This window comes from Peromyscus californicus, unplaced genomic scaffold, assembly GCF_007827085.1.
Source record: "Peromyscus californicus insignis strain IS unplaced genomic scaffold, ASM782708v3 Scaffold_1__1_contigs__length_55948999, whole genome shotgun sequence".
Taxonomy (NCBI): Eukaryota; Metazoa; Chordata; class Mammalia; order Rodentia; family Cricetidae; genus Peromyscus; species Peromyscus californicus.
In genome coordinates, this window is record NW_026294492.1 from 37,100,607 (window position 1) to 37,124,514 (window position 23,908).

Sequence of the window (23,908 nt, forward strand, 5' to 3'; positions counted from 1 at the left end):
CTTTGCAGGTTAGGATTTCAACATATCAAGTTGGGGGATAACACTGGACCCAGTGTATGTTGGGGGGAGTTCCCAGGTATTTCCATTTTGTTGAGTGTCTTCAAAAAAAAAAAAACAACAAACCACATGAGTACATGTTTGGTTTTTCTGCACCATTGCTATGACCATGGCAACCCCCACTTTGTGTTATTAGTATGGTGTAGTGTATTGACCACTGTGCTATGTCAAAATAGTCCTGCATTATTTAAACATCATTTCACTGTGTGTATCTACTGTATCTGGTACTGTTACACTGCGCACAGTCCCCTCCCTCCCCACTCTCCTTCACTGTCTCCCCACAGTGTCCTTAACTCTTCCAGTCATTTCTACTTTCATGGCATGTTTACATCTGTGAGGTTATGTACTCTATGAAATTAGGAACCACAAAGGAGAAGAATCATTTGATGTTGGTCTTTCTGAGGCTGGCTTAGGTGCTTTATAGGAGTTCCTATAAAGCATCCCTTTTCCTGAGAAAACTATGTAGCCTTGTTCTTGGTGACAGAAGAAGTCCATTGTGTATACACACACACATTTAACATCCATTCCTCCATTGTTGCACACATAGGTTGGTTCCATAACTCAGTTATTATGTATAGTGCTGCAGGAAACACTGATGGGCACGTGTCTCTGTCACATTAAACCTCCACACATTCTTTGGATAAATTCCAAACACTCAGACTCATCATCATTCTGTAAGTTCTGGCCAGCCCACTACGTGTACTATGTTTATGTTTATTAACAAATTTCTGCACTCTATCTTACATTTTTGAGTAGTTCCACTAAGTACAAGTCTAGGTACACACTTGCTTTCTTATAGCACATTCAAGAATTTATCCTGGGCTGAAGAGATGGCTCAGAGGTTAAGAGCACCAACTGCTCTTCCAGAGGTCCTGAGTTCAATTCCCAGCATCCACATGGTGGCTCACAACCATCTGTAATGAGATCTGGCACCCTCTTCTGTGTATATAATAAATAAATCTTAAAAAAAAAAAAAGGAATTTAGCCAGGCGGTGGTGGCGCACGCCTTTAATCCCAGCACTCGGGAGGCAGAGGCAGGCGGATCTCTGTGAGTTCGAGGCCAGCCTGGTCTCCAAAGCGAGTTCCAGGAAAGGCCCAAAGCTACACAGAGAAACCCTGTCTCGAAAAACCAAAAAAAAAAAAAAAAAAAAAAAAAAGGAATTTATTCTGTTGTTTTCTCATGCCCTATATTTCTAAGAACACGGCAGCTCTTCCCCTTACTGCTCATGCGGATATGCCTACTCTTTTATGTAGGGCCAAGTATTAAGATTCTTCCTCTTCCGTTTTCAGCATTTTTGAATCTACTTAATTCAGCTGTTCTTTGGCTTCTGCTGTCCTAACACTTACATATCAATGCTTCTCAGTTCTCACGAGTTTCTAGTTATTAAGTCAAAGAACAGACTGCTTCGAAGCAGTTTTTAGGGATGAGGAGATCTGTCAGTCAGTAAAGTACTTGCTTTACAAGCGTGAGGACCTGACTTCCATTCCTAGAATTGTGTAAGAGATCTGTGCTCAGTGGCACACACTTGTAATACCAGCACTGGGCTGGGGGTAGAGACAGGCGTATCCTTGGGGCTCCCTGCCCAGACAGTTCAGATCTTGACAAGCTCCAGGCCAATGAGAGACCTTGTCTCAAAAATCAAGGTGGGTGGCACCTGAGGAATGACGCCTGAGGCTGACCTCTGGCCTCCACGTGCACATGCCACATAAGCAGGCACACCCCTGCACACCTGTGTACCCACATGCACATGCATATGCACACACAAACATACATATAAAAAAAGCAGTTTTTAGACTCTTGGAAAATGGAGCTGAGAGTCCGGGGTTTCTATATTCTTCAGTGTTGTTAATCCTCAAGTAATGTCTTGCTACATTCTTTCTGCCCTCACTTTCTGGGGCTCTTCTACCGTAGCTCCTGTGTTTCTTGGCTCAATTCTATCTCTCCCTGCTGCACCATAGGTACCTTCTTCAGATCCTTCATTACATGGAAATTTCAATTGAATAGGAGAGATTTTTTTTTCATAGACATTTCATATACATCACTGGGATTAAAGGCATTTGCCACCCAAGTAAAGATGTTCTGTTTGGGAATGGGGTTTCATTCTGTAGCCCAGGCTAGCTGGGAACTTACTAGACATCCTAAGATGGCCTCAAACTCATGGTAATTCTTTTATGTCAGCCTCCAGAGTGGAGAGTTTACAGGCATGAGCCACCACAACCTGGCTTTACAGTGGGTTTGGAAGTCTAGGAATTCACTCAAAGCATTTCATCTGCCTTTAATGATGGCACCATCAATTCAGAAACACTTTAAAATTCATGGTTTGAGGGTGTTTGGAGGACCACTCAGATCATGTGAACACGATGCTATCTCCAGTCTTCTACGAGACAAACTTGCAGGCATGCCTGTGAGGGAGTTTAGAGACTGTGTTAACTAAGGTGGGAAGACCCAGTCAAAATGTAGGCAGCATGGCTCCATGGGCTGTGGTCTCGAATGAAATTGAGGAAGTGAGCCGAGTGAATACCACCAGTCATCTCTCTCTGACTGTGACTGGAATGTGACCAGTTAACACCTGCCTTCTCCACCATGATGCTCTGCACCCTCAGACTGTGAGCCAAATTAAACCGTTCCTTCCTCAGCCTGCTTTTGGGACAGCATTAGGAGTAACTAATAGAGACTGGGAACCACACAAGCAGCCTGTGGCTAAAGGTTTCTGGGGACTCCCCTTCAGGCCTTGTACTTTTCAGTGTGAAGCCAAGTTTGCTGGCAGGCCCCAGGGCCTTGGAATAAGTGGTAAATCTGTCACTTAGAACTTGTAAATGAGCATGTGGGGGTGTCTTCTGCTGAATTAAAATGATACTGATTGGCGAGATTGTTTAGTGGTTAAGAGCACTTGCTGCTCTTGCAGAGGACCCAGGTTTGATTCCCAGAATCCACACGGTATGCCACAACCATCTGTTGTAACTCTAGTTCCAGGGGATCTGACACCATCTTCTGGACTCAGAGGGGCACCAGACATACATGTGGTTCACTTTCATACAAGTAAACATTCATATACATAAAAATAAACAAGGCCGGGCGGTGGTGGCGCACGCCTTTAATCCCAGCACTCGGGAGGCAGAGCCAGGCGGATCTCTGTGAGTTCGAGGCCAGCCTGGACTACCAAGTGAGTTTCAGGACAGGCGCAAAGCTACACAGAGAAACCCTGTCTCGAAAAACAAAAATAAATAAATAAATAAATAAATAAATAAATAAATAAACAATGTTATTAACAAATACATCTTTATGAAGCGTAATATGTTTTGTTTTTGCATTGTATAATTAAATCAAGCTAGTTAATACATTTTTCACTTCAGACTTTTTTCATGTGTATGATGAGAAATTTAAGATCTATTTTAGCTATTAGAGTTTTTAAAAAGTTTTCTTTAATTAGTTCATTGTCCAAGGTGGTAGGAATTTTTTTCCCCAGAGTTGAGGACCGAACCCAGGGCCTTACACTTGCTAGTCAAGCGCTTTACCACTGAGCTAAATCCCCAACCCCAGAATTTTTTAATCGATTTATTTTCTTTGTTCTAGTCTTTCACATTTGAATACTTTAAAATTCACATTACTAGCCAGGAGTGGGGGGATGGGGTGGTGAGGAGGTGGTGCGCGCCTTTAATCCCAGCACTCAGGAAGCAGAGGCAGGCAGATCTCTGAGTTTGAGGCCATCCTGGTCTACAGAGTTGTTCCAGGGGAGTCAGATTTACACAGAGAAACCCTCCTATATTGAAAAATGAAAAACAACAACAACAACAACAAAAAATTCACATTATTTTTCACACTTGAAAAAATGGTTATCAAGATGGTTCCCCATGGGCATGCTAAGAGGCACAGGTCCACATGATTCTAGATTTTCGCAAGTTGACAGCACTTATCACAGCTATGGAATCATTTCTTGTCACTATGTGGAGCTCTCTTCAATTAAGCTGCCATATGTAAGTGAATTTATTTCAGAGCTGGGTTTAGGGTTTTTTGTTTGTTTTGAGACAGGTTTCTCTATATAACCCTGGCTGTCTTGGAACTCACTATTTAGCTGAGGCTGTCCTCAAACACAGAGAAATTCTTCTGCCTCTGCCTCCTGATTATTTCAGAACTTTTTTGTTTTTAAATTCTACCTGCTTGCTCCTGTTCTTATGAACTTGTTTTATGGTATGTCTTAATTTTTGGTCCAGTAAATTGCTCCCTTACACTTCTGTTTGTGGTTACTTTTGGCAATTAGCAGACCTTTCTTTTCATTTATTTACTTATTTACTTATTATTTACATTCATGGTATTCATTAATTACACTCATAATATTCATTAATTATACTCATAATAATTACATTTGTGGTATTCATTGATTACATTTGCAGTATTCATTCAATAATTATATTTATGATACTCAATAATTATATTAATTGTATTGATTTTACAATTATGATATTATGTCCTGATACTACTGTCCATTTGTGGGACTTTTCCATCACATAAAACAGAGATTCTGTACTTAGAAAATCATTGTTCTATATTCCTCTCTTCTCCATCTTGAGATAACGTCTAATCTTTCTATCTCTATGAATTTGTGTAGTCTATATATTTCATGTAATACAATTCTATAGTATTTGTCCCTTTTTTAAAATGTAAAACCATTTTATGTACAACTGCAGGAGAAATAATACAGAAATAGCTTGAACATAAAAACAGGTTATAATTCAAGTCCAGGGTTATTTTAAACATTCAGTTCTTTTCATCTACCATACTGGCCACAGGGATTAAACATAGGTTGCCAACGCTTGGCAACAGGTGCCTTCAGCCACTGAGCCATTTTGCTGGCACCCACATGGCATCTTATCTGTTTAGTTGACTGTTTTCCTTACTAATGCAAGTCTCTAGAGCACAGGACTCATATTTACCTCTAGAGTCTCAGGACTACACACAATAATCTAGGACTTAGGTTTGTTTAAACACTTACTAACTTGCATGTGGGTGCACGCATGGACAAATGGCATGCAGGTGGAGGTGAGCACAACTTGTGCAAATTGCTTTTCTCCTTTTACTATGTGGGCTCCAGAGATGGGACTCATGTCATCGGGATTGGTGTCAAACACCTGTGCCCACAGAGCCATCTTGCTGGTCCCTTAGGATATGTAATCCATTATTCACAACTAAATAAATGAGATGGTAACTAATGATATGTTTGCAGATGACAACTGACAAAACATATCGCTATCCCCTAGATAAGATGAGATGTGTTGTCAATAAAATCCCCAAACTAGAACGTAACCCTGACTTGGTTTCTCTTTGTGTGTTTCTAGGCTTCCAAGCAACAAAACAGATCTCTAAAACAGATCCGGAAACTCAGAGGTAAGAATGATTCTATCCTTATGGGTCAGCTCAAGGCTGATGACGGATCAACTGTGGACCTGCTTTAGGACTCTTTCCACTTGAAGTGGAAGAAAGTTGAAAAAGAGGGTGTGCCTGGAGAGTACGCCCATCTCTCTGACATCTTTCCTTCCAAAGTCAGTCAGACAGCTCCATCCTCCATTGTTTCCTTTCCTCGGGCTTCTCTGTCCCTACATCTTCATGTAGAGCCCAAAGTATGGGAGAGGAGAATGGACAAAGATGAACTACCAAGAGTTTGGTGCAGGAGGTCCATTACCTTTATTCCTCTACCACAGATGTGGATGTGGGACAGACATCTTTGAAAGGGAAGATGTATCGGGATCTCTGTGTTCCCATAGTACTGCATTCCCAGTCTGGGCTTCTCATGGGTCACTTCTAGTACATGATGAAGACGGGATAGTATGCTTAAAAAGCAAAACAAAACTCGATAGCTGTGCTGTACCACTCATCAGCTTCACGATGGGTGTGACTTCATCTTTGCTCCCCTAATTGTTAAATGAAGGGGGTTCTGTTAGATGACGTCAGCAGTCACTATGCTAACAGTTTCTTGGCTCCTGTTACAGTTTCATGGTTGGAAGAAACAGAGATGAACGTCAGTGTAGCTGATCTGACACGGTAAGCAGAGTCTGTCTACAGACTGTCCTGTGACAAATACCCATGTTGACTAGTTTCCTGTCAACTTGATACAAGCTGCCATCATTTTGGAAGAGGGAACCTTAATTGCCCCCCCCAGATTGCCCTGTGGGCAAGCCTGTGGTACACTGTAGATGTAACCAACCGTCTTATTAAATAGAAACACAGAACCAATGCAAAGAAGAAAGCCAAGAAGTCAGAGCTAAGAGCAAAAACCTTACCCGTCCTCCTGTGGTGGTCCTACCTCTCTGAAAGAGAGCTACTTCCTGTGTTAAAGTCTTTATATAGACTTTATGCTTTGCCTTCTCATTGGCTGTAAACCCAACCACATGACCGCCTCGTCACTGCCTGTCTGTACAGATCTCCAGGTCTTCTATGGTTGGTATTGAGATTAAAGGCGTGTGTATCCAATGCTGGCTGTATCCCTGAACACAAAGAGACTTACCTAGCTCTGCCTACCAAGTGCTGGGATTACAAGCGTACACCACCACTGTCTGGCTTTCCTATAGCTTGCTAATAGCTCTGACTCCTGGGCAACTTTATTTATTAACATACAAATAGCATTTTAATACAAATAAAATATCACCATAGTATATTTTCATTTTTTTTTCTGTTTTTCTTTCTTTCTTTTTTTTTCAATGTATAACCCTGGCTGTCCTGGAACTCGCTCTGTAGACCAGGCTGGCCTTGAACTCACCTGTCTCTACCTCCCGAGTGCTGGGATTAAAGACATGTGCCACCATGCCTGGCTGCATTCTGTTAATTGAAGATTGATATTGGAAGGTCCAGCTCACTGTGAGTGGTACCACGCATGAGCTAGTGGTCTCAGGGGGTACAAGAAGGCAGGGTGAGCAAACCATGAAAGCAAGCCAGTAAGCAGCTCCATGGCCTCTGGATCAGCTCCTGCCTCTTGGATCCATCTTGCCCTGAGTTCCTACCCTGACTTCCCTCAGCAATGGAGTATGACCTGAGTGTTGTAGGCTGAAACAAACCCTGTCCCCCCAACTTGTTTATGTTCATTGGGGTTCATGACAGCAATAGAATTCCTACCCGTGACACCATCTTCATTGTGAATGCTGTACGTAAAATACCTGGCACTCTGACTTCATTTACTCTGAGAGCAATTGCCTCCTTCCTAAATTATCTTTCTATTCCTACTGCAATGTCACTTCAGTTCCACTGACATATTCTGCTGTGTCCAGTATTTCAGGACTTCCTACCGACTGGACCCAGGAATATGTACTCTGGTCAATAGACAGGAGTCTTGGACGGATCCTCCAACATCTGGATAATGCAAGGTCAGGAAACAGAGTCACAAGGCAGGGGGCTGAGTGGGGGTGGGGGGAGAGAGGGGGGGAAGAAGAAGAAGAAGAAGAAGAAGAAGAAGAAGAAGAAGAAGAAGAGAAGGAAGGAAAGAAAGTAAAGGAAGGAGGTAAAGGAAAAAAGTTAGTTTGAAAAGCAGTGGAGAACTATTTTGTGAGCTTTGTTTTATGTTTTATCTGTATGGATATTTTCCCCGCAGGTAAGTATGTGTACCACATGCATGCCTGGTGTCCAGAGAGATCACAAGAGGGTATATGATCCCCTGGTACTGGAGTTACAGATGTTTGTGGCCTACCATGTGTGTGTTGGGATTCAAACTTGGGTCCCCTAGAAAGGCAGTCACTCAGTCACTGTTCTTAACCTCTGGGCTATTTCTTTAGGCCTCACTGTGTAAATATATGTATGTAGCTGGAGTTTTCCTGCCTGGCCCACAGTCAGGATAAATCTCTCTTACCTGCCAGTCCCACAGCCGCTCAGACCCGACCAAGTAAACACAGAGACTTATACTGGTTACAAACTGTATGGCCGTGGCAGGCTTCTTGCTAACCGTTCTTACAGCTTAAATTAATCCATTTCCATTAATCTATACCTTGCCACATGGCTCGTGGCTTACCAGCATCTTCACATGCTGTTTCTCATCGTGGCGGCTGGCAGTGTCTCTCTGACTCAGCCTTCCACTTCCCAGCTTTATTCTCCTCCTTGTCCCGCCTACACTTCCTGCCTAGCCAATGGCCAATCAGTGTTTTATTTATTGACTAATTAGCAACACATTTGCCATACAGAACATCCCACAGCATATGTATGTATTTTATTCATTTGTATTTTTTTGCATGTGTGCACATGGATGCCACATCATGTATGTGGTGGTCAGAGGACAAGCCACAGGAGTCAGTTCTCTCCTTCCAACATGTGAGTCTTAGGGCTCAAACTCAGGTCATGCCAAGCACAGGTGTGCGTGTGTGTGTGTGTGTGTGTGTGTGTGTGTGTGTGTGTGTGTGTGTGTGTGTGTGTGTTGTGTAAAACTTGGGTGTCATTTCTGGGAGCCATCCACCTTGTTTTGTGAGATAGAGTCACTCCCTGGGACTCACTGATTAGCCTTGGCTGTCCAGTGAGGCCCAGGGCATCTACTTGTCTCTGCTTACCCAGCATTAGGACACTGTGTTCTTTTATTTTCCTGTGGGTTCTAGGGATGGAACTCAGCTTCTCTATTTGTATAGCATGCACTCTATTGACGGACTCGTCTACTTTGCTCTTGGCGGAGGAATTCTTGACATAAATCATTGATGTTTGTGGATGCAACCCCTCTTTTCCTTCTTCTCTCCCTTAGACTAAAAATATTTTGGATTTGAACTAGACACTCCCTCCCTTCTCTCTAACTTCCCCTACTGATTCCAAAGAAAATGAAAACATTTCTCTTTGTTTCTCAGATCAACACTTATGGAGCTGAATGTTTCAGAATCCCGAGATCTGACTTCTTCCTCCGTCTCTGACAGTGTGGTTCAGGAGATTGTCCCACCCAGCTGTTACTGTCAAAAGGGAAAGACTTCTACTGACTACAGCATGTCCTCTGCATCATTCAACAACAGCTCGAGCCTGTCTTATCTTCCAATGTTTCCTGAAGGGACAGCTTGGCAATTCCAGAGCGATAGTGGACCTGTTTCCTCCCAAAAGGAAGCATCTATGCCCAGGAGCCCTGGCACATCCCTGCCTACTTCTCAGCTGACAGATTCTGCGAAATCAGATCTTTCTCCGAATTTGGCAGTTCTTCGTCCCTTACAAGCTCAAACTTCCTTTATGAGCTCTATTTTAGAATCCTTAGATCCTTGCGAACAAGAGAAAACAAAAGATAAGAGAAAGACTCATTTTGAATCAAATCATGGGTCAGATTCTGATTTGGATGAGAGTCCAGGACCCCTAGTATGGGCTCCACTCCAGCTCTCTCCTTTGATCAGAGGAGAACTGGAAGGACATATGTCTCAGAAGGTTTCTACTTTGCAGCAAGAAGTGGTGCCTCTGCCTGTGAAGAAATCCTGGAACATACTCAATCATTTGATGGATGTACAAGGAGTCCCTGAAGAAGAGCTCCCGAAAACTCAGTTTCCTGCACTCATCCCTGTGGGGATGTTGAGCAAAATACCAACACATCTCCAGATCCTCCATCATTTCATCTCCACGTGAACATTGGGGTGAATTCTGAAGTCCATAGGACGGAAGCAATCATTTCACAGCCATTTCCCTCAAACAGGCAGTCACAACCCGAGGATGACCGCCAAGAACTTAGATATAATCCTTTAGTTATATCAACGGGCACTCCATCTCCCAGAAATCTAGGAGTTAACATAATTCAGGAAGAACAAGCTTTAGTGAAAAAGGATTCAAAGCATGTGTTAGAGCCGAATATAGAGCAGAAGGTCATAGGTCTTCCAGAAAAAAAGGGTACAGACACATAAGGCACAACTAACTAATGTGGAGCTGACACCCAAGATACCACGTTCAGCCACTGACAGAATAAAGGTCACTCCATTGGCATTGCTTCAGGTTATGGACTTAATGGGAATAATCCCAGAATCACAGTCGGAGCTGATAGACTCTGTGGGGTTTTCCCCAGAGCCGCCAAATCAAGCAGAAACAGTGGGGATAACTCCTCAGCCATTAGTCAAGCAACTGAACCAATAAAAGGAACCCTTCATCAGCATCAAACCACGGAATTAAAGAGCATGGCCTCAAGACTGAGTCAAGTCACAGATAACCTGGAGGTAACTCCTGTGGCATTGTTTCACGTCACGGATTCCATGGAGATGATTGACAAATTAAGTCCACATGGCATAGAACCAGTAGGAGTAGCCCCACAGCCACAATACCAAGTCATGGAATCAGTGAAGATGGATACATTGCATAACTATCAAGCCATAGGACCAGGAAGTATGAGTCGAGGGCCACAGCAGACAGTTGTGGAAGCTGTGGAAATGATCCCCCAGCCTCAGCATAAAGACATGGGAACGCTGACCATGACCTTGGGGTCACAGAATCAAGCCTCAAAACACATCAGGATTACTCCCAGTCCAGTACATCAAAATGCAATGGAAATTAGCTCAAGTGCACTGCCTGAAGCCACTGAAGATACAAAAGTGTCTCCAGGGGCAAAACAAGCCATGGATTTCATGCAGATATTTCCACTAGGACAGCCACACATTACTAAATCTAGGGCTTTGATCCGAGGCTCACAGCCTCCAGCTGAAAATTTGACCCCAGTGTCAGCTCAACCAGAGTTCCGACTACTACTGTCCCAGCAGGAACTGTAGAATCTAGAAGCGTACCTCCACAGCCACCATCTAAAGTACTGGAACCATCAGGAATGACTGATGACCTACTACCGTCATGTCAGTCCCTGCATGCTCTAAAGGTGACCCCACCAGTCCAGGCATCTCCGACGGGAATGATCACACCACTACAAATTGTAGAGCCTCAAATCAAAGAGTCTCTGCAATTGACTTCTGGGTTACAGGGTCAAGTTGAAGACTCCGTGGGGACTATGCCACAACCTCAAGGCACAGAGTGTGTGTCACTGACTCCAAAGTCACATCATCAAATAATGGAATCCAGGAAAGCAATCCCAGCACCACCAGATCAAGGTGCAGCACCTATAGGAAGGGGCCAAAAGCATCAAGTTCCAGAAGCTGAAGTAGTGCCAGTCATACCACTGCTTCAGGAAATGGAATATTTGGGGGGGGGAGCACAATCCCACAGCCTAAGGTTAGGGATTCAATGGACTTTCCTACAGAACTACAGAATGTAAAATCTGAGCACCTAATCCCGGATCCAAGATTGCAAAGTGTGAAATCTGTGGACATAACCACAGATTTAGTCCCAGAAATGGAAAAATATGGACCACCAACCTCAACAGTGGTATGTATAGATTTGGCCCCAGAACTGCATCAGCAGAATACACAATATGAGGAATTAACCCCCATACCACAACTGCAAAGTGAGACATCTGTGCCATCGGCCCCTGAGTCTCAGTTTCAAGATATGAAATCTGGCCAACTGACAGTTGAACCACAACACCAAAACAAAAAGTCTGCTGGGTTGGCGGCAGGTCCACAATTGCAAAATAATAAATCAGTACATTGGATCCCCGATTATCAGTCTCAAGGAATGGAAGAAGCTCTTTCAGCCCTATCACAGGACATACATTTAGAGACCATCACTTGAAGCTATAACATCTGTGGACTTGGCCCCAGAACCATGTTCACAAACATTGGTTCTGATAAGATAGCCCCTGTACCATTGCTTGAGGATACAAAGACTCCATTGGTAGAAGGTAGGAATCTAATTCCTGAGGCACTGGTGGAGAGTATGGAAGTTGGTGAACTGATCCCAAGCACATACTTTGATGCAACAAAATCTTTAGAAGCGACCCCCAAACCAAGTTATCATTTCCTAGAACCTGAAGGACTGACCCTACAGCATCCAGCCTCAGAAGCAAGAGTGACCTCTGAACCTTGCCAGCAGGTGGAAGAATCTGCTCCGTTGCCACAATCATCATTAGGGATGACTCCAGCACCATTGAGCCAGAGCTCAGAATCTGTGGAGATGAGCTCACCACCACTCCAAGATACTCTTGAACCTGGGACCCAAGTTGTAAAAGAGATGGAAGAGACTCCAGAATCAGGAAGTGCAATTAAAGATACTCTGGATTTGCTACTAGATTCAGAAGTGCAAACTATGACCTCAGGAGTGATGGCCCCAGAGCCACAGCCCCCTGATGTGAAGTTTGTTCAGGTGCCTCCAGAAGCGTGTGCAGAAGTTACCAACCCATCGGAAATAACTCTGAAACCAGAATATGAAGACACAGAGACCTTCAGATTGACATTCTCTAAAGTCGATGATACCCAGGGAACCATCATAGTGAGACCTCTGGAGTTTAGTCTAGAATCAGGAGTGCAAGGTGAGAAATCAGAGTCCTTTGCCCAAAATTTGAAGTCTGCAGAAGTAGAACTACCCTTACAAGTTGTAGAACCTACAGTACTAACTATAGGACAAAAACCACATATTAAAGATGTGACCCCAAAGCCACAGCTCCACAAAGTAAAGTCTAGGCAAATGGATAGAGATTCACAGTTGCAAAATGAGAACTCTGTAAATGTAATACAGCCGTCATCTGCAGGAGAGGTAGATCCTGAAAAGACAAAACCAGAGCCATGTCTACAAAGTTTATCACCGAAGGAACGGATTGAGGGAACACAGCCCCCAAATGTGAAATCTGTGGATTTAAATCTAGGCCCACAGAAGCTAAGTGTCAAATCGAAATTGATTCCAGGGCCAAAATTGCAAAGTGTCCAGTTTCCAATGTTATATCAAGGGCTACTTCTTCAAGGGGAAAACCCAGTAAATTTCATCTCAGGCCCCCCACATTATGGTGTGAAATCTCATGAAATCTCATGATGAAATATCATGTTTCCTGGGGCCAGAAACCACATCATCAGATTTTATCCTGGGGCCAAAGCTTCCAGAACCACAGCCACAACCACAACCACAACCTGGTAAACCGGTATACGTAAATGTAAGACCATGCTTGCAACATGTGAGATTCTCTGATGCAATCCCAGAGCCCAAACACCAAGGTTTCAAATGTGTAACCTTCATGCCAGGTGTTCAGCTTCAAGACAGGAAGCCTCAGGGATTGATGCCAGAATCGTTTCTGCCATTAAGCCAAGAGACACAGGTTGAAGATAAGAAGCTTGTGATGCCTCCGAAGTATCAGAATTTTGCAGCGTGAAACGCCCAATCCCAGCCTCTGAACTACAACATCCAAGAGTGATAGCTAAGCAGGTCAATCCAGGACTGTGGCACCAAGATACCAAATTTTCTGCGTTGGCTTCTAGGCCGAAACTACCAGGGGTCAGATTTGGGGAGCAAACCCCAGGATCATTGTCTTATGGTATGAGTCCTATGACTCCAGAGTTAGGGATACACGATCACAAATCAGCAAAGGCAACTCCAGGGCTACAAGACACAAGGCATGTGAGTTTAACTCGGGGCCATGGCTGCAGGATGTCAAATTTTTTTATGTAATTCCAGGAACTCAACCTCAAGGTGTGAAGATTTCAGAGTTAAACTCAGGGCCACAGTTAGAGTGTGTAAAAATATTTGAGTTGACCACACAGTCAGAGAGGCAAGGGATGAAGCCAGAGTTAATAGTACAAGAACCACTCTTTAAAGATATAAAATATGTCACAAGGAATCAAGTACCAAACTTTGAAGGCAAAATGTCTTATAAACTAGCATCTGAACCACAGATACCAAAAGCAGAATCAAAGAAACTGACTCCTGGGAAACACTTGGCAGGTGCAGATCATTCTGAGATGATCAGAAGAACATAGGCACAAGGTGTAGAATCTTCTACATTGATCCACAGACAGCATTTGGAACATATAAAACCTGTAGAGAAGATCACAGCCTCAAAGCAAGAAGAGTTAACGCCAGGGCCTCATTTGGAAGACAGGAAATCTATGGAGTTAAGGTCAAAGTCAGAGCTGGGGAAAATCATATCTATGCTGTCAACCCCGGGGATACAAGCAGGAGATAAGGAATGTGAGGAGCTGCCTCCGGGCTCCACCCTGAAAGGTTTAAAATATGAGTTACCCCCTTCAGCACCACAGTTAGAAGACAGGAAATCTGCAGTCTTAACTGTAGGACAATGTCCAGAGAAAAAAATCTACAGTGATATCCCCAAGTAGTTCCCAGTTAGATGGTATGAAATCTGTAAAGCTGATTCCAGGTTCAAGAATTCAAGATTTGATAACTGTGGGGTTGGCCAGTGATGCACGTGTTCAAGAAGTAAATGCCATGCGCTTAGAACTTGAACCAAAGAAGCAAGGGGAGAGTCCCATGACTTTTGTACCAGGGATGCTGTTTCAAGACAAGCCTATGGAGGTGTTGAAAGGGCCTCATCTACAAGATGTAAAACCCAAGGAACTGACCTCACGGCCACAAACACAAGATAGCAAATGTGTGATTATCTCATGTCTGAAGCAGCAAAATCTAAAACCTGTGAATAAAGCCAAAACACAAGGGATCCAAGAAGTAAAATTCATGGATTTAGTCTCAGCACAACACAACCATGGATTTAACTCTTGAGGCCGGACAGGATGACCACATAAGCTCAGCAGAGTGAAAAGGTGGGATGTTCGGCCACCTGAACAAACAGTTGGAGTCAGAAGAAATGCTGTCTATGGGGTCAGATCAAGAACCCAAACCTGCAGGTAGAAAACCCATAGAGCTCACCTCTAAACTACAATGTAAAGATGCACCCTCATTTGAATTGGCCCCTGAACCAGTTCATAATGTAAAAGCTCAAGAGGACCAATATGGGCCACAGGTGCCGAGTATGAGACCTTGTCCATTGACTCCAGAATCACAGGTGTACCAAGTGAAAGACTTGGAGCCAATGTTAGAGCCACCGCTCCAAGATGGGAGAACTGTGGCACTAAATACTGAACCACAAATTGGAGGTACAAAATCTGTGCAGTGGATTCCAGTATCTGAGTTTCAAAGGGAGAAATGTATAGGGTCAAACTTTAGGTTACAGTCTCAGAGTGCCAGCCCTACAGAATTGAAGCCGTCTACACAGCGGAGAGGTGTGAGGTCATCTGAATTGACTGTCAGGTCAAAAATTCAAGGAGAAAAATCCGGAGAGTTTCATCTTGAGTCACAGTTACAGCAGGTTAGCACTAGGGCTGCAGAAAACTAAACCTTTGAACTTAACTTCCGAGCCACAGCCTCAAGGGATCAAAACTGATCAGCTAAACAAAGAGACACAGGTAGAAAGATCTATCCAGTGGATACCAAGACCTGAATTCCGCGGTGTGACATTTACAGAATCAAATCATGAGCCACCATCTCCAGGTGTCAAATCTACAGAACGGAAACCATCCATACAACTGTAAGGTGTGAAGACATCAGACATGGCTCTAGGGCCAAAACCTCAAGGAAAAAAATCCGTGGATTTTAACCTTGGGCCACAAGTATAGTGTGTGAAGACCCCTGAGTTGTCCCCAGGACCAGAGCTACAAGAAGGGGAAATCATCACATCCACCTCAGAGCTACAGTCTCAGTGTGTGAAAAGTGTGGCATTACTTCAGGGACACAGCTTGAAAATACAAAATCTGTTCTTTGGATACCACTGTCTGACTATCAAGTTAATAAATCTACACTGAATCTTAGGTTACCACCTCAGGATGTCACAGCTAAAGAGTTAAAACCCTCAGTACAACTAGATGTGAAGACATCCGATGAGTTGACTACGAGGCCAAAGTCACAAGGTAAACAACCTTCAGGGTCAACCCAGGAACATCAGTCTCAGAGGTCCAAAACTACTGATTTTAAATCTGAGTTTTAGAATTATGAAAGCATGTGACCCAAAGTTAAGGTCAAAGATCAATAATATAAAATTGACATTCAAACCCAGGTTTTGCTTAGAAGACAGGAGCTCTCCTGGATTAAACCCTGGAATACAGCCTCAAGAAGTGAATCCCTTAGGGTCATCCCCAGGAACACAGCCTCAAACTGTGACACCTTCAGTGTTTAAACAAGAGTCACAGTCCTCAGAAGTGAAATATGGAGCAATAAGCCAAAGGCCACAATCACCAAACAATGTAGAGTTGAAATGTGGAAAATCTTCTGAGTTGGCACTTCAGGCAAAGCCTCAAGGTATGAAATCGGAGAAGAGCTCTGGGTCCCAGTGGCAACGTGCAAAATGTTCTGACTTGACACCTGAAACAGAGTCCCCAAATATGAAATGTACTAAGTTAAGTCGCAGCTCACAGTTGAAAGGTAAAGCATGTATTGAGTTAGCTGCGGGTACCAAAACTCAACGTGTCAAACTAGGCTGTAAACCTGGGCCACAGTGGCAAGGTATAAAATCTAACTCATTTCTGAGGACAAAGCCTCAAGAAATGGAAATGGAAGACTGGGAATCAGGCCCACAGTTACAAGATCTGAAATCTTCAAGGACAATCATGGGTATAAAGGTCCATGATGTCATGTCTGTGGACTTTGGTCCTGGACCACACTTACAAGGTATGACATCTGAAGTCATTACAGGGAAGAGGGTTCATGGTATGAAATCTGTAGAAGAAAAACCTAGTTCAAAGTTACAAGGTAAGAAACATGATTTCACCCCGAGGAAGATGTCCTTAGGTACAAAATCTGTAGAGCTGGACTCAGGCCCCCCTTTACAAGATTTGAAATATCCTGAGCTGATCATGGGCATGAAACTTCAAGGTGTGAACTCTATGGGACAACATGTCACAAGTATAAAATCTTCTGAGGTGGTAACACAGATAAAATCCCAAGGTGTGACAGCGGTAGACCTCAATTCTGGACCACAGACACAAAATAAAAAGCCATCTGAGTTGGTTCAAGGGAAAAGGCTCCTAGCTAAGGAGTCTGTAGAGTTTAATCAAGGCCCAAAGTTACAAGGTGTGACAGTGGAGTCCAAGCCCCCAAATGGGGAATCTGGGAAGTTAAACTCAGGCCCTCAGTTACAAGATGAGAAATATTCTCAGTCAATTCTGGGGACAAAGCTTCAATATGGAAGATCTATGGAGGTCAGTCCTGGCCTATGCTCACAGGGTATGAAATGAAGTCTTCCAAAGTGATTTCTAGGACAAACTTCAAAAAGAAAAACCCGTAGGCTTTGTGTATCAGCCACTGTGGCAAGATGTAAAATCTTTAAAATGGACATTTGGTAAGGCACTTGACAGGGAACCTTTGCAGTTGGAAACCGCTCATTTACAGGACAGGAAATTAACTATGCTAACATCAGAATTACACCTTCAAGGTATGAAACCTGAGTCAGTCAACTGTGTATCAAAGTTGAAAGGTGTGAAGTCTGAGCCCACATATATCCACACAATGAAGGATACAGGGATCAATCATGGTTCAGAATCACAGTTTGTGGGATTCTCTAAGCAGGCCTCGGACTCAAAGGTTTATAGCGTGGTTCCTTCTGAACTCAATGCCAGAAACCAGAAGCGAGATCGGAAGTCTCACAAATTAAGTCAAAAGCAACAACTTCAAAAAATAAAACAAATATCGTTCAGGGATGAGCCACATTTACAACATATCAAGTCATCAGAATTATGTACAAAGCTTCAAGACCTGAAATCTATGGAATTCAATTCAGAGCAACCGTTGCAAGATGTGATGTCTTCTGAGTTGGGCCTGAGAATAAGTCCTCAGTCTTTAGACGGCAACCCTGGGCCACATTTGCAAGAGATAATACCTTTTGAGGGGCGCACAGAAACCAAGTTTCCAGATGAGCCATCTCCGGAATTCAAGCGTAAGCCTAGACTGCAAGGTAGGCCATCCTGTGACCCGAGTGCAGGGCCACAGATTCACTGTGAAAATGTTATGGCATCCAACACCGGAACACAAAATGTAGAATTGTCTGAGTTGCACCCTGGTCCAGACCTTCAAGGTATAAAATCTAAGGTGTTCTGCCTTGGACCACACTTGGAAGATGTGAATTCTGCATGCACTCCCAATGCAAATTCTCAATATATAAACACCAGTGGGTGTAAACGTGGGCCATATTTGCAAAATATAAATTCCTCTGCTTGCATCCCAGAGCCAGACCCTCAATGTATAAAATCTGTGTACAATCCTGGGCCACATTTACATGGAATGAATTCTTCTGCATGCATTTTAGGACCAAAATTGCAAGGTGTAGATTATACTGGGTGTATCCATGAGCCAAACTGGCCAGATGTAAATTCTTCTGTATGCACCCCAGGGCCGAGTCCTCAGTGTATGAGTTCTTCTGTATGCACCCCAGGGCCTAGTCCTCAGTGTGTGAATTCTTCTGCATGCACCCCAAGACCAAGTCTTCAGGGTTTGAATTCTTCTGTATGCACCCCAGGGACAAGTCCTCAGTGTGTGAATTCTTCTGTATGCACCCAAGGGCCAAGTGCTCAGTGTGTGAATTCTATATGTACCCCAGGGCTAAGTTCTCAGGGTGTGAATTCTTCTGCATGCACCCCAGGGCCAAGTCCTCCCAGTGTAAATTCCACTGAGTGCCATCCTGAAGCACATTTGCAAGGTGTGAATCAATGGGCATCAATTCTAGGGCCACACATTCAGTGTGTAGGTTCTACTGGGCGCAATCCTAAATCACATTATCAAGGTGTAAATCCTTCCTCATGCACTCCAGGGCAAAACCCTCAGTGTGAACATTCCAATAGGTGTAGTCTTGAGCCACTTCTTCTTGATATGAATCATGGTAGAACATTTCCAGCACCACAAATTATGTGTGTAAATCCTGTTTGGTGCAATACCAAAACACATTTGCAAGATGTGGATTCTTCTGCCTGTACTCGAAGACAAGAGTCACAGTCTGTAAATTCTACCGGATACAACCCTGGGCCACATTTACAAGCCCCGAAACTTCAAGGTATGAAGTTTTCTGAGTCGAACTCAGGGACAGGAATTCAAGAGATACCCTTAATAGTTAACAAAGGACAACACGTGCAAGACCTGAAGTTTGAATCAATTCCAGGGTCAAATATTATAGATGTAGCACCTGTGGAATACAACCCTGGGCCACAGGTACAGTGTGTGAATTTTCCTGAATTGAATCCAGGATTAAAATTACAATGCATAAATCCATCGAAGCTTAGTTCACGGGCACAGTTGCAAAACATGAAGTCCTTTGAGTTGATGCCTGGATCAGAATCTCAATGTCCAAAATCTGTTCCGTTGAATTCTGGACCACCTTTTCAAGGTATGATGTCATCTCACTTAATGGTAGGGGCAGAGTTTCAAGAGATCCCATTTTTGAAGAACCAACTTGGGTCGTGGCAGGAAACTGCACAACCCACATTTACTTTGAGGCCTCCGTCAAATGGTGTGAAATCTGTGGGAGTTTCACCAACCCCACTGCCTGAAGATAGAATGTCTCCAGAGATGAGCAACCAGCCATTGCTTTGTTTGACAAATTCTGTAAAAGTGACACCTGGCTGCGGTCTGCAGGACGTGAGAAGTAAGGAATCTTCACCAGAACCTTGTTTTCAAAAAGTTAAATCTGTGAAGTTGAAGCCAGGGTCACCGACTCCAAGTGTGAACCCTTTAGAGTTCGCTCCACGCCACTGTTCTCAACGTACTAAGACTTCCTTTGCACCGAAGCCGTGTGTTCATGAAAGAAAGTCTATGCAGCTGAGACTAGGCTCCCAACAGCAAAGCATGGATTGCCAACAGTTTCCTTTAAATGAGAAACCAGTGGCATCGACCCCAGAGTCCACCGGAAACTTCTTAGCAGGCCCAGCACTGTCTAGTGTCAAATTTTCAAATTTGATTCCGGAATCACAGCAACAGTGCATGAAATCGACGGAATTTACTTCAGAGCCGAAGTGGCAAAGTGTAAACCATGTGAAATTGTCATCGGTGTCTCTGCCACAAACTGGAACCTCTAGGGGGTTATCACCAAGACCATTCCTTCAAAATGTGACACCTGGGAACCAAAATCCCCAAACACATCTATGTGATCAAACCATAGAATCCTCTCAAGAGATATATAGAGCAGGGCACCAGTTGGAGGACTATGCTGAGAAGATGAGGCACCAAGTCTCTAAATTGGTGGATATTATTTCATTACCAGTTTATCAAGATGCGGGGTCTTCAGAAATGACAAAAGGGTTGGGACATAAAAGCCCAGAAACAACAGAGAAACCTATGAGGTTGAACCCCAAACCAACAGATCAAGGCCTAGAATCATTAGGGATGCCTCAGCAGCTAGATCTTCAAGGACCAGAATCTGTTGATCTGACTCCAACACTAAGTGATCCAGATTCAAAGTCCTCAGAACTAACCCCACAGAGAAGCTGCTGGAGCCCAGAAACTCTGCAGTTGCTGCCTTGTTTGTGGCCTCAATTTAAAGATGTCAAGGAGTTACCAACAGAACAAGCCACAGAGTCTGATAGAATGACCCTCGACCTCAAGAATCATGTTGCAGAAGTAAGGATGCTAACTTGTGAGGTAAGACCAGGGAAAGAATTTCTTAGTGTGACTTCAAAGCCAGTAAATAGAGAGACTGGACATGTAGAAAAATCTCCAAGGCCGTGTCCTCAAGACTTAGGACCTGTGGTGGTGAGCTCTGGGAAAAGATCCCAAAGGGAACAATCAACATCAAGGCCATCCTATCACGTTCCAGATTCTGCTTCAGGGATAACACCAGGGCAAGGACCTCAGATTCCTGAATCTGTAAGTTTGACCTCTAAGCCACGGCTGCAAATAGAAGAATCCTTAGATTTGTCAACCCAGCAAATGAGTCAAGTTGTGGAAGATACAGACTGTGAGGAGCTCACTTTTGAGTCATGGCAACCAGGGGAGGAAGCAAGCAGGCTAACAAAGCCCCAGGGTGCAAGCATGGGAACTTTAAACATAACTCCAATTGAATCACTGGATCAAATGATAAATTTTATAACGATCAGTCCAAAGCAGCTAGGTCAAGGGACAGAATCCGCAAAGACACGGCATCATGTTTCTCAGTCAGCCGCTCTCCCCAAAGTTTCCGAATCTGTGGAAGTTATCCCTGGACCGCCGTTTCAAGTTCTAGAATCTGTGATGATACCAGAGCCAACTTCTCAAGGGTCAAAACATACTGATTTGACTCCCAAACTGCACGATGTGATAATGTCAGAATTTGCTTCAAGCCTTTGGTTACAAAATGTTCAATCCAAAAAATTAATCTCAGCACCAACACATCAAATTTTAGAAACAATACAGTTGTCAGGCTTTCAAGTTATAAAGACTATATTGGTTCCCAAACCACTGCTTCTGATTGTAAAATCTGAAGAGCTGGCTCCAGGACCAAATCCTCAGGCTATAGAACCAATAGGAGTTGCCACAAAATCTAGCATTAAAGTAATGGATGGTTTGAATTTACTCCCAAGATCACATCTTCAAGACATGGTAAAACCTATGGAACAAACTCCAAGGGCAAATATTCAAGAGAATTTTGCAGAATTAATCTTAGAGCAAACATCTCCACTTGAGGAACCTCCAGTATTAACTCACGAGCAAAGGCTTCAGGCTGAAAAATCTCTAGGGATCAGAACAGAATTTCCTAAAGTAATGGAAATTGAGGATTTGAATCAAAGACGGGTGTGTGAGGATAGAGACTCAGAAATGATAACATCAGAAAAGTTACAAGCACATGATTCCTTCTCTAGGTTCATACCCAGCCCTTCAATCCCATTTATTTCAAGTTCTGTCAAAACAACTGAGTTAGGACCCCTTCAGGGTTCTGGAATGCCGGAGGTATCAAGAGCCTTGGCTATGAAGAACTTTGCTGTTGGTATTTTGCCATCTCCAGAGTCCTATACAGACACTATTATGTTCCGTTCATCAGCCCTTCCCTTGGTTCTTCCCTCTGATATTGGGAACACTGTGGGAACCCTATATCCTGACATCTGGAAAATGGATGTCCTATCCAAGGAAGCAACCGAAAAGAAACAAATGGAAGAATCTGGGAATTCATTCCAGAGCTATTCTCCATATCCACTGAGATTACTACCCTCGGAGTTTCAGGCAGGATTAGGGGCTCGAAGAAATTCTATCCGTTCTTTCCTGGGTAGACAACAGAATGTCTGGGAAAGTCATGTCCGTAGGCAGTGACTCCCTAGAAAGTATCTCTCCAATATGCTGATGCTGGGAAATGTTCTGGGAACCACTATGGAAAGGAAGCTTTGTTCTCAGCCATTTTTAATGGATGGATATCAATTTATTCAAAGTTTATTTGGGGTTCCAGCTGAACTGATGGCATTTTCCCAGAGCCTACTAGAGAGGGGTCCTAGGACAATTTTACAGACTTCAGTGGTCAGAAACTATATTCAGAGACATATTTTATGCCATGGTCACGAGAAAAGAATGCCCTTAAAGATGTGGACACGTGGATCCACATCTTCCATATTACAGCAATACTCCGGTACCAGATTGGGAATAAAGAAAACAAACTCAAAACTAAGTGATATATTCCAGGAAGTCACTCAGCATGTGTCTGTCTCGTGTATAAGGGCCCAGTTTCCTGCCTTAGTGAAGCCGGAGTCTTCTCTCAAGATACTTTATAATAGGGAAGACCCTGTTTCCAGTGACCAGAATAAAGACTCACAGAGTGATTCACCGACAAGGACTTTTGACTCTCACCACTCCCTCAAGGCAAGTTGTCTTTCCCAGGCCGAGAGGGATATCTCAGAACAGCTCCATCTGCTAAAAGATCTACAGCTAAAAGTAGCAGCAAAACTCTTAGAGAGTCAAGTACCCCACAATGTCCCTCCACCTTTCTCATCGGGTCTTGTCCTGAAATATCCCATCTGCATGCAGTGTGGTCTATGTTCAGGAGTTAATTGCTGTCATAAGTTACAGTCTGCTTTTGGTCCATATCTTCTTGTCTACCCACAGATACACCTTTTAAGCACCCATGAAGGCCATGGTGAGATTCGGTTGCATCTTGGTTTTAGACTGAGAACTAGGAAAAGACCTCAAGTCTCAAAGCATCGTGGGAGAAAAAGCAGATACATGGAAGAGCACTACATCACCATCACGAAGGAAAGCTAAAATCTATCCTCCAGCTTCCAAGAGGCCAACTACTCCAAGAGATTTCCAGGCCCGATCTTCCCAGGCTTCTGTACAAGTGCACATTAGAAAAAAGCAACGGGGCAGCCATGGGGTGGTCCGCCAGACAGACGCCAAAGACTCTGAGCACCATGAATTCCGTCAGCTTCACTCTGTATCCGAGAGTGGCTTTGAAAGTAATCAGGAAGAAAAATGGTCGAAATCAAGCCTCAAAAAGACCTTTGACTTAAACTATCCAATGAAGAAAACCATCAAGGGACTTAAAACACAAAACACAAAGCTCTACAAAAATAGTGAAACCCCAGAAGAGAGTCCTTTTAGAATAATGTGTCCATCAAGAAGCAAGAGTATTGAAACCGTTCAAACAAGCACTGTTTCTTCGAAGACACAACCTGAGAAATCCTCTCAGGCCAAGTTCTACCAGCTGCTTTTCCAGGGCCTAAGGCAGGCATTCCAAATAGCACATAGAATTGTGGCTTATACTGGACAGAAGCCTGAGGACAGGACAAGGCCAGACAATTTGAGGTCAACCCAATACTTGCACCCCAAACAAAGAGCCAACAAGTATTGTTTAGCAGGAGATAGCAAAGGAGCCAGCACACCAGTTGCCCAGCAAAGGTCAGCAGGTGTGAACCCTAAGCAAGAGGACAGATTGCAGGGAACAGGTGACCAATGTAGACAAACTCAACAGCCAAAACAAGTGAGCTCTCTCCAACCCATACCTTTGCAATTGGAGACCATGGCTTCGGAAAGAGATGCCACTATCCAAATTACTTCAATCCTCCAACCTTGAGTAAAGTTCAAAATGTCATAGGCTTCTTCAGGGAGAGGGCCCTCCAT

At 43.7% G+C, this 23,908-nt stretch overlaps 2 protein-coding genes across 5 annotated transcripts in view; one reads left to right on the forward strand and one right to left on the reverse strand.

Annotated features, from left to right (window-relative positions):
• Positions 1-23,908, reverse strand: part of LOC128115613 (phosphatidylinositol-glycan biosynthesis class F protein) — a 143,295-nt gene that overhangs the window by 81,020 nt on the left and 38,367 nt on the right. The window lies entirely within an intron of this gene.
• Positions 6,041-23,236, forward strand: LOC128115607 (uncharacterized protein C2orf16-like). 3 transcript variants are annotated; one of them, XM_052746475.1, is made up of 2 exons: positions 6,041-7,410; positions 8,863-23,236. In XM_052746475.1, the coding sequence occupies exon 2, from the start codon at positions 17,252-17,254 to the stop codon at positions 22,109-22,111; it is 4,860 nt and encodes a 1,619-aa protein (XP_052602435.1). In that variant the 5' UTR covers positions 6,041-7,410; positions 8,863-17,251; the 3' UTR covers positions 22,112-23,236. All 3 variants share the same exon structure in this region, with proteins under 3 accessions (XP_052602435.1, XP_052602436.1, XP_052602437.1).

What these genes read in the sequence shown, in the direction of transcription:
- LOC128115607 (XM_052746475.1), top strand. Translation starts at nt 17,252, where the DNA reads ATGCTAACATCAGAATTACACCTTCAAGGTATGAAACCTGAGTCAGTC.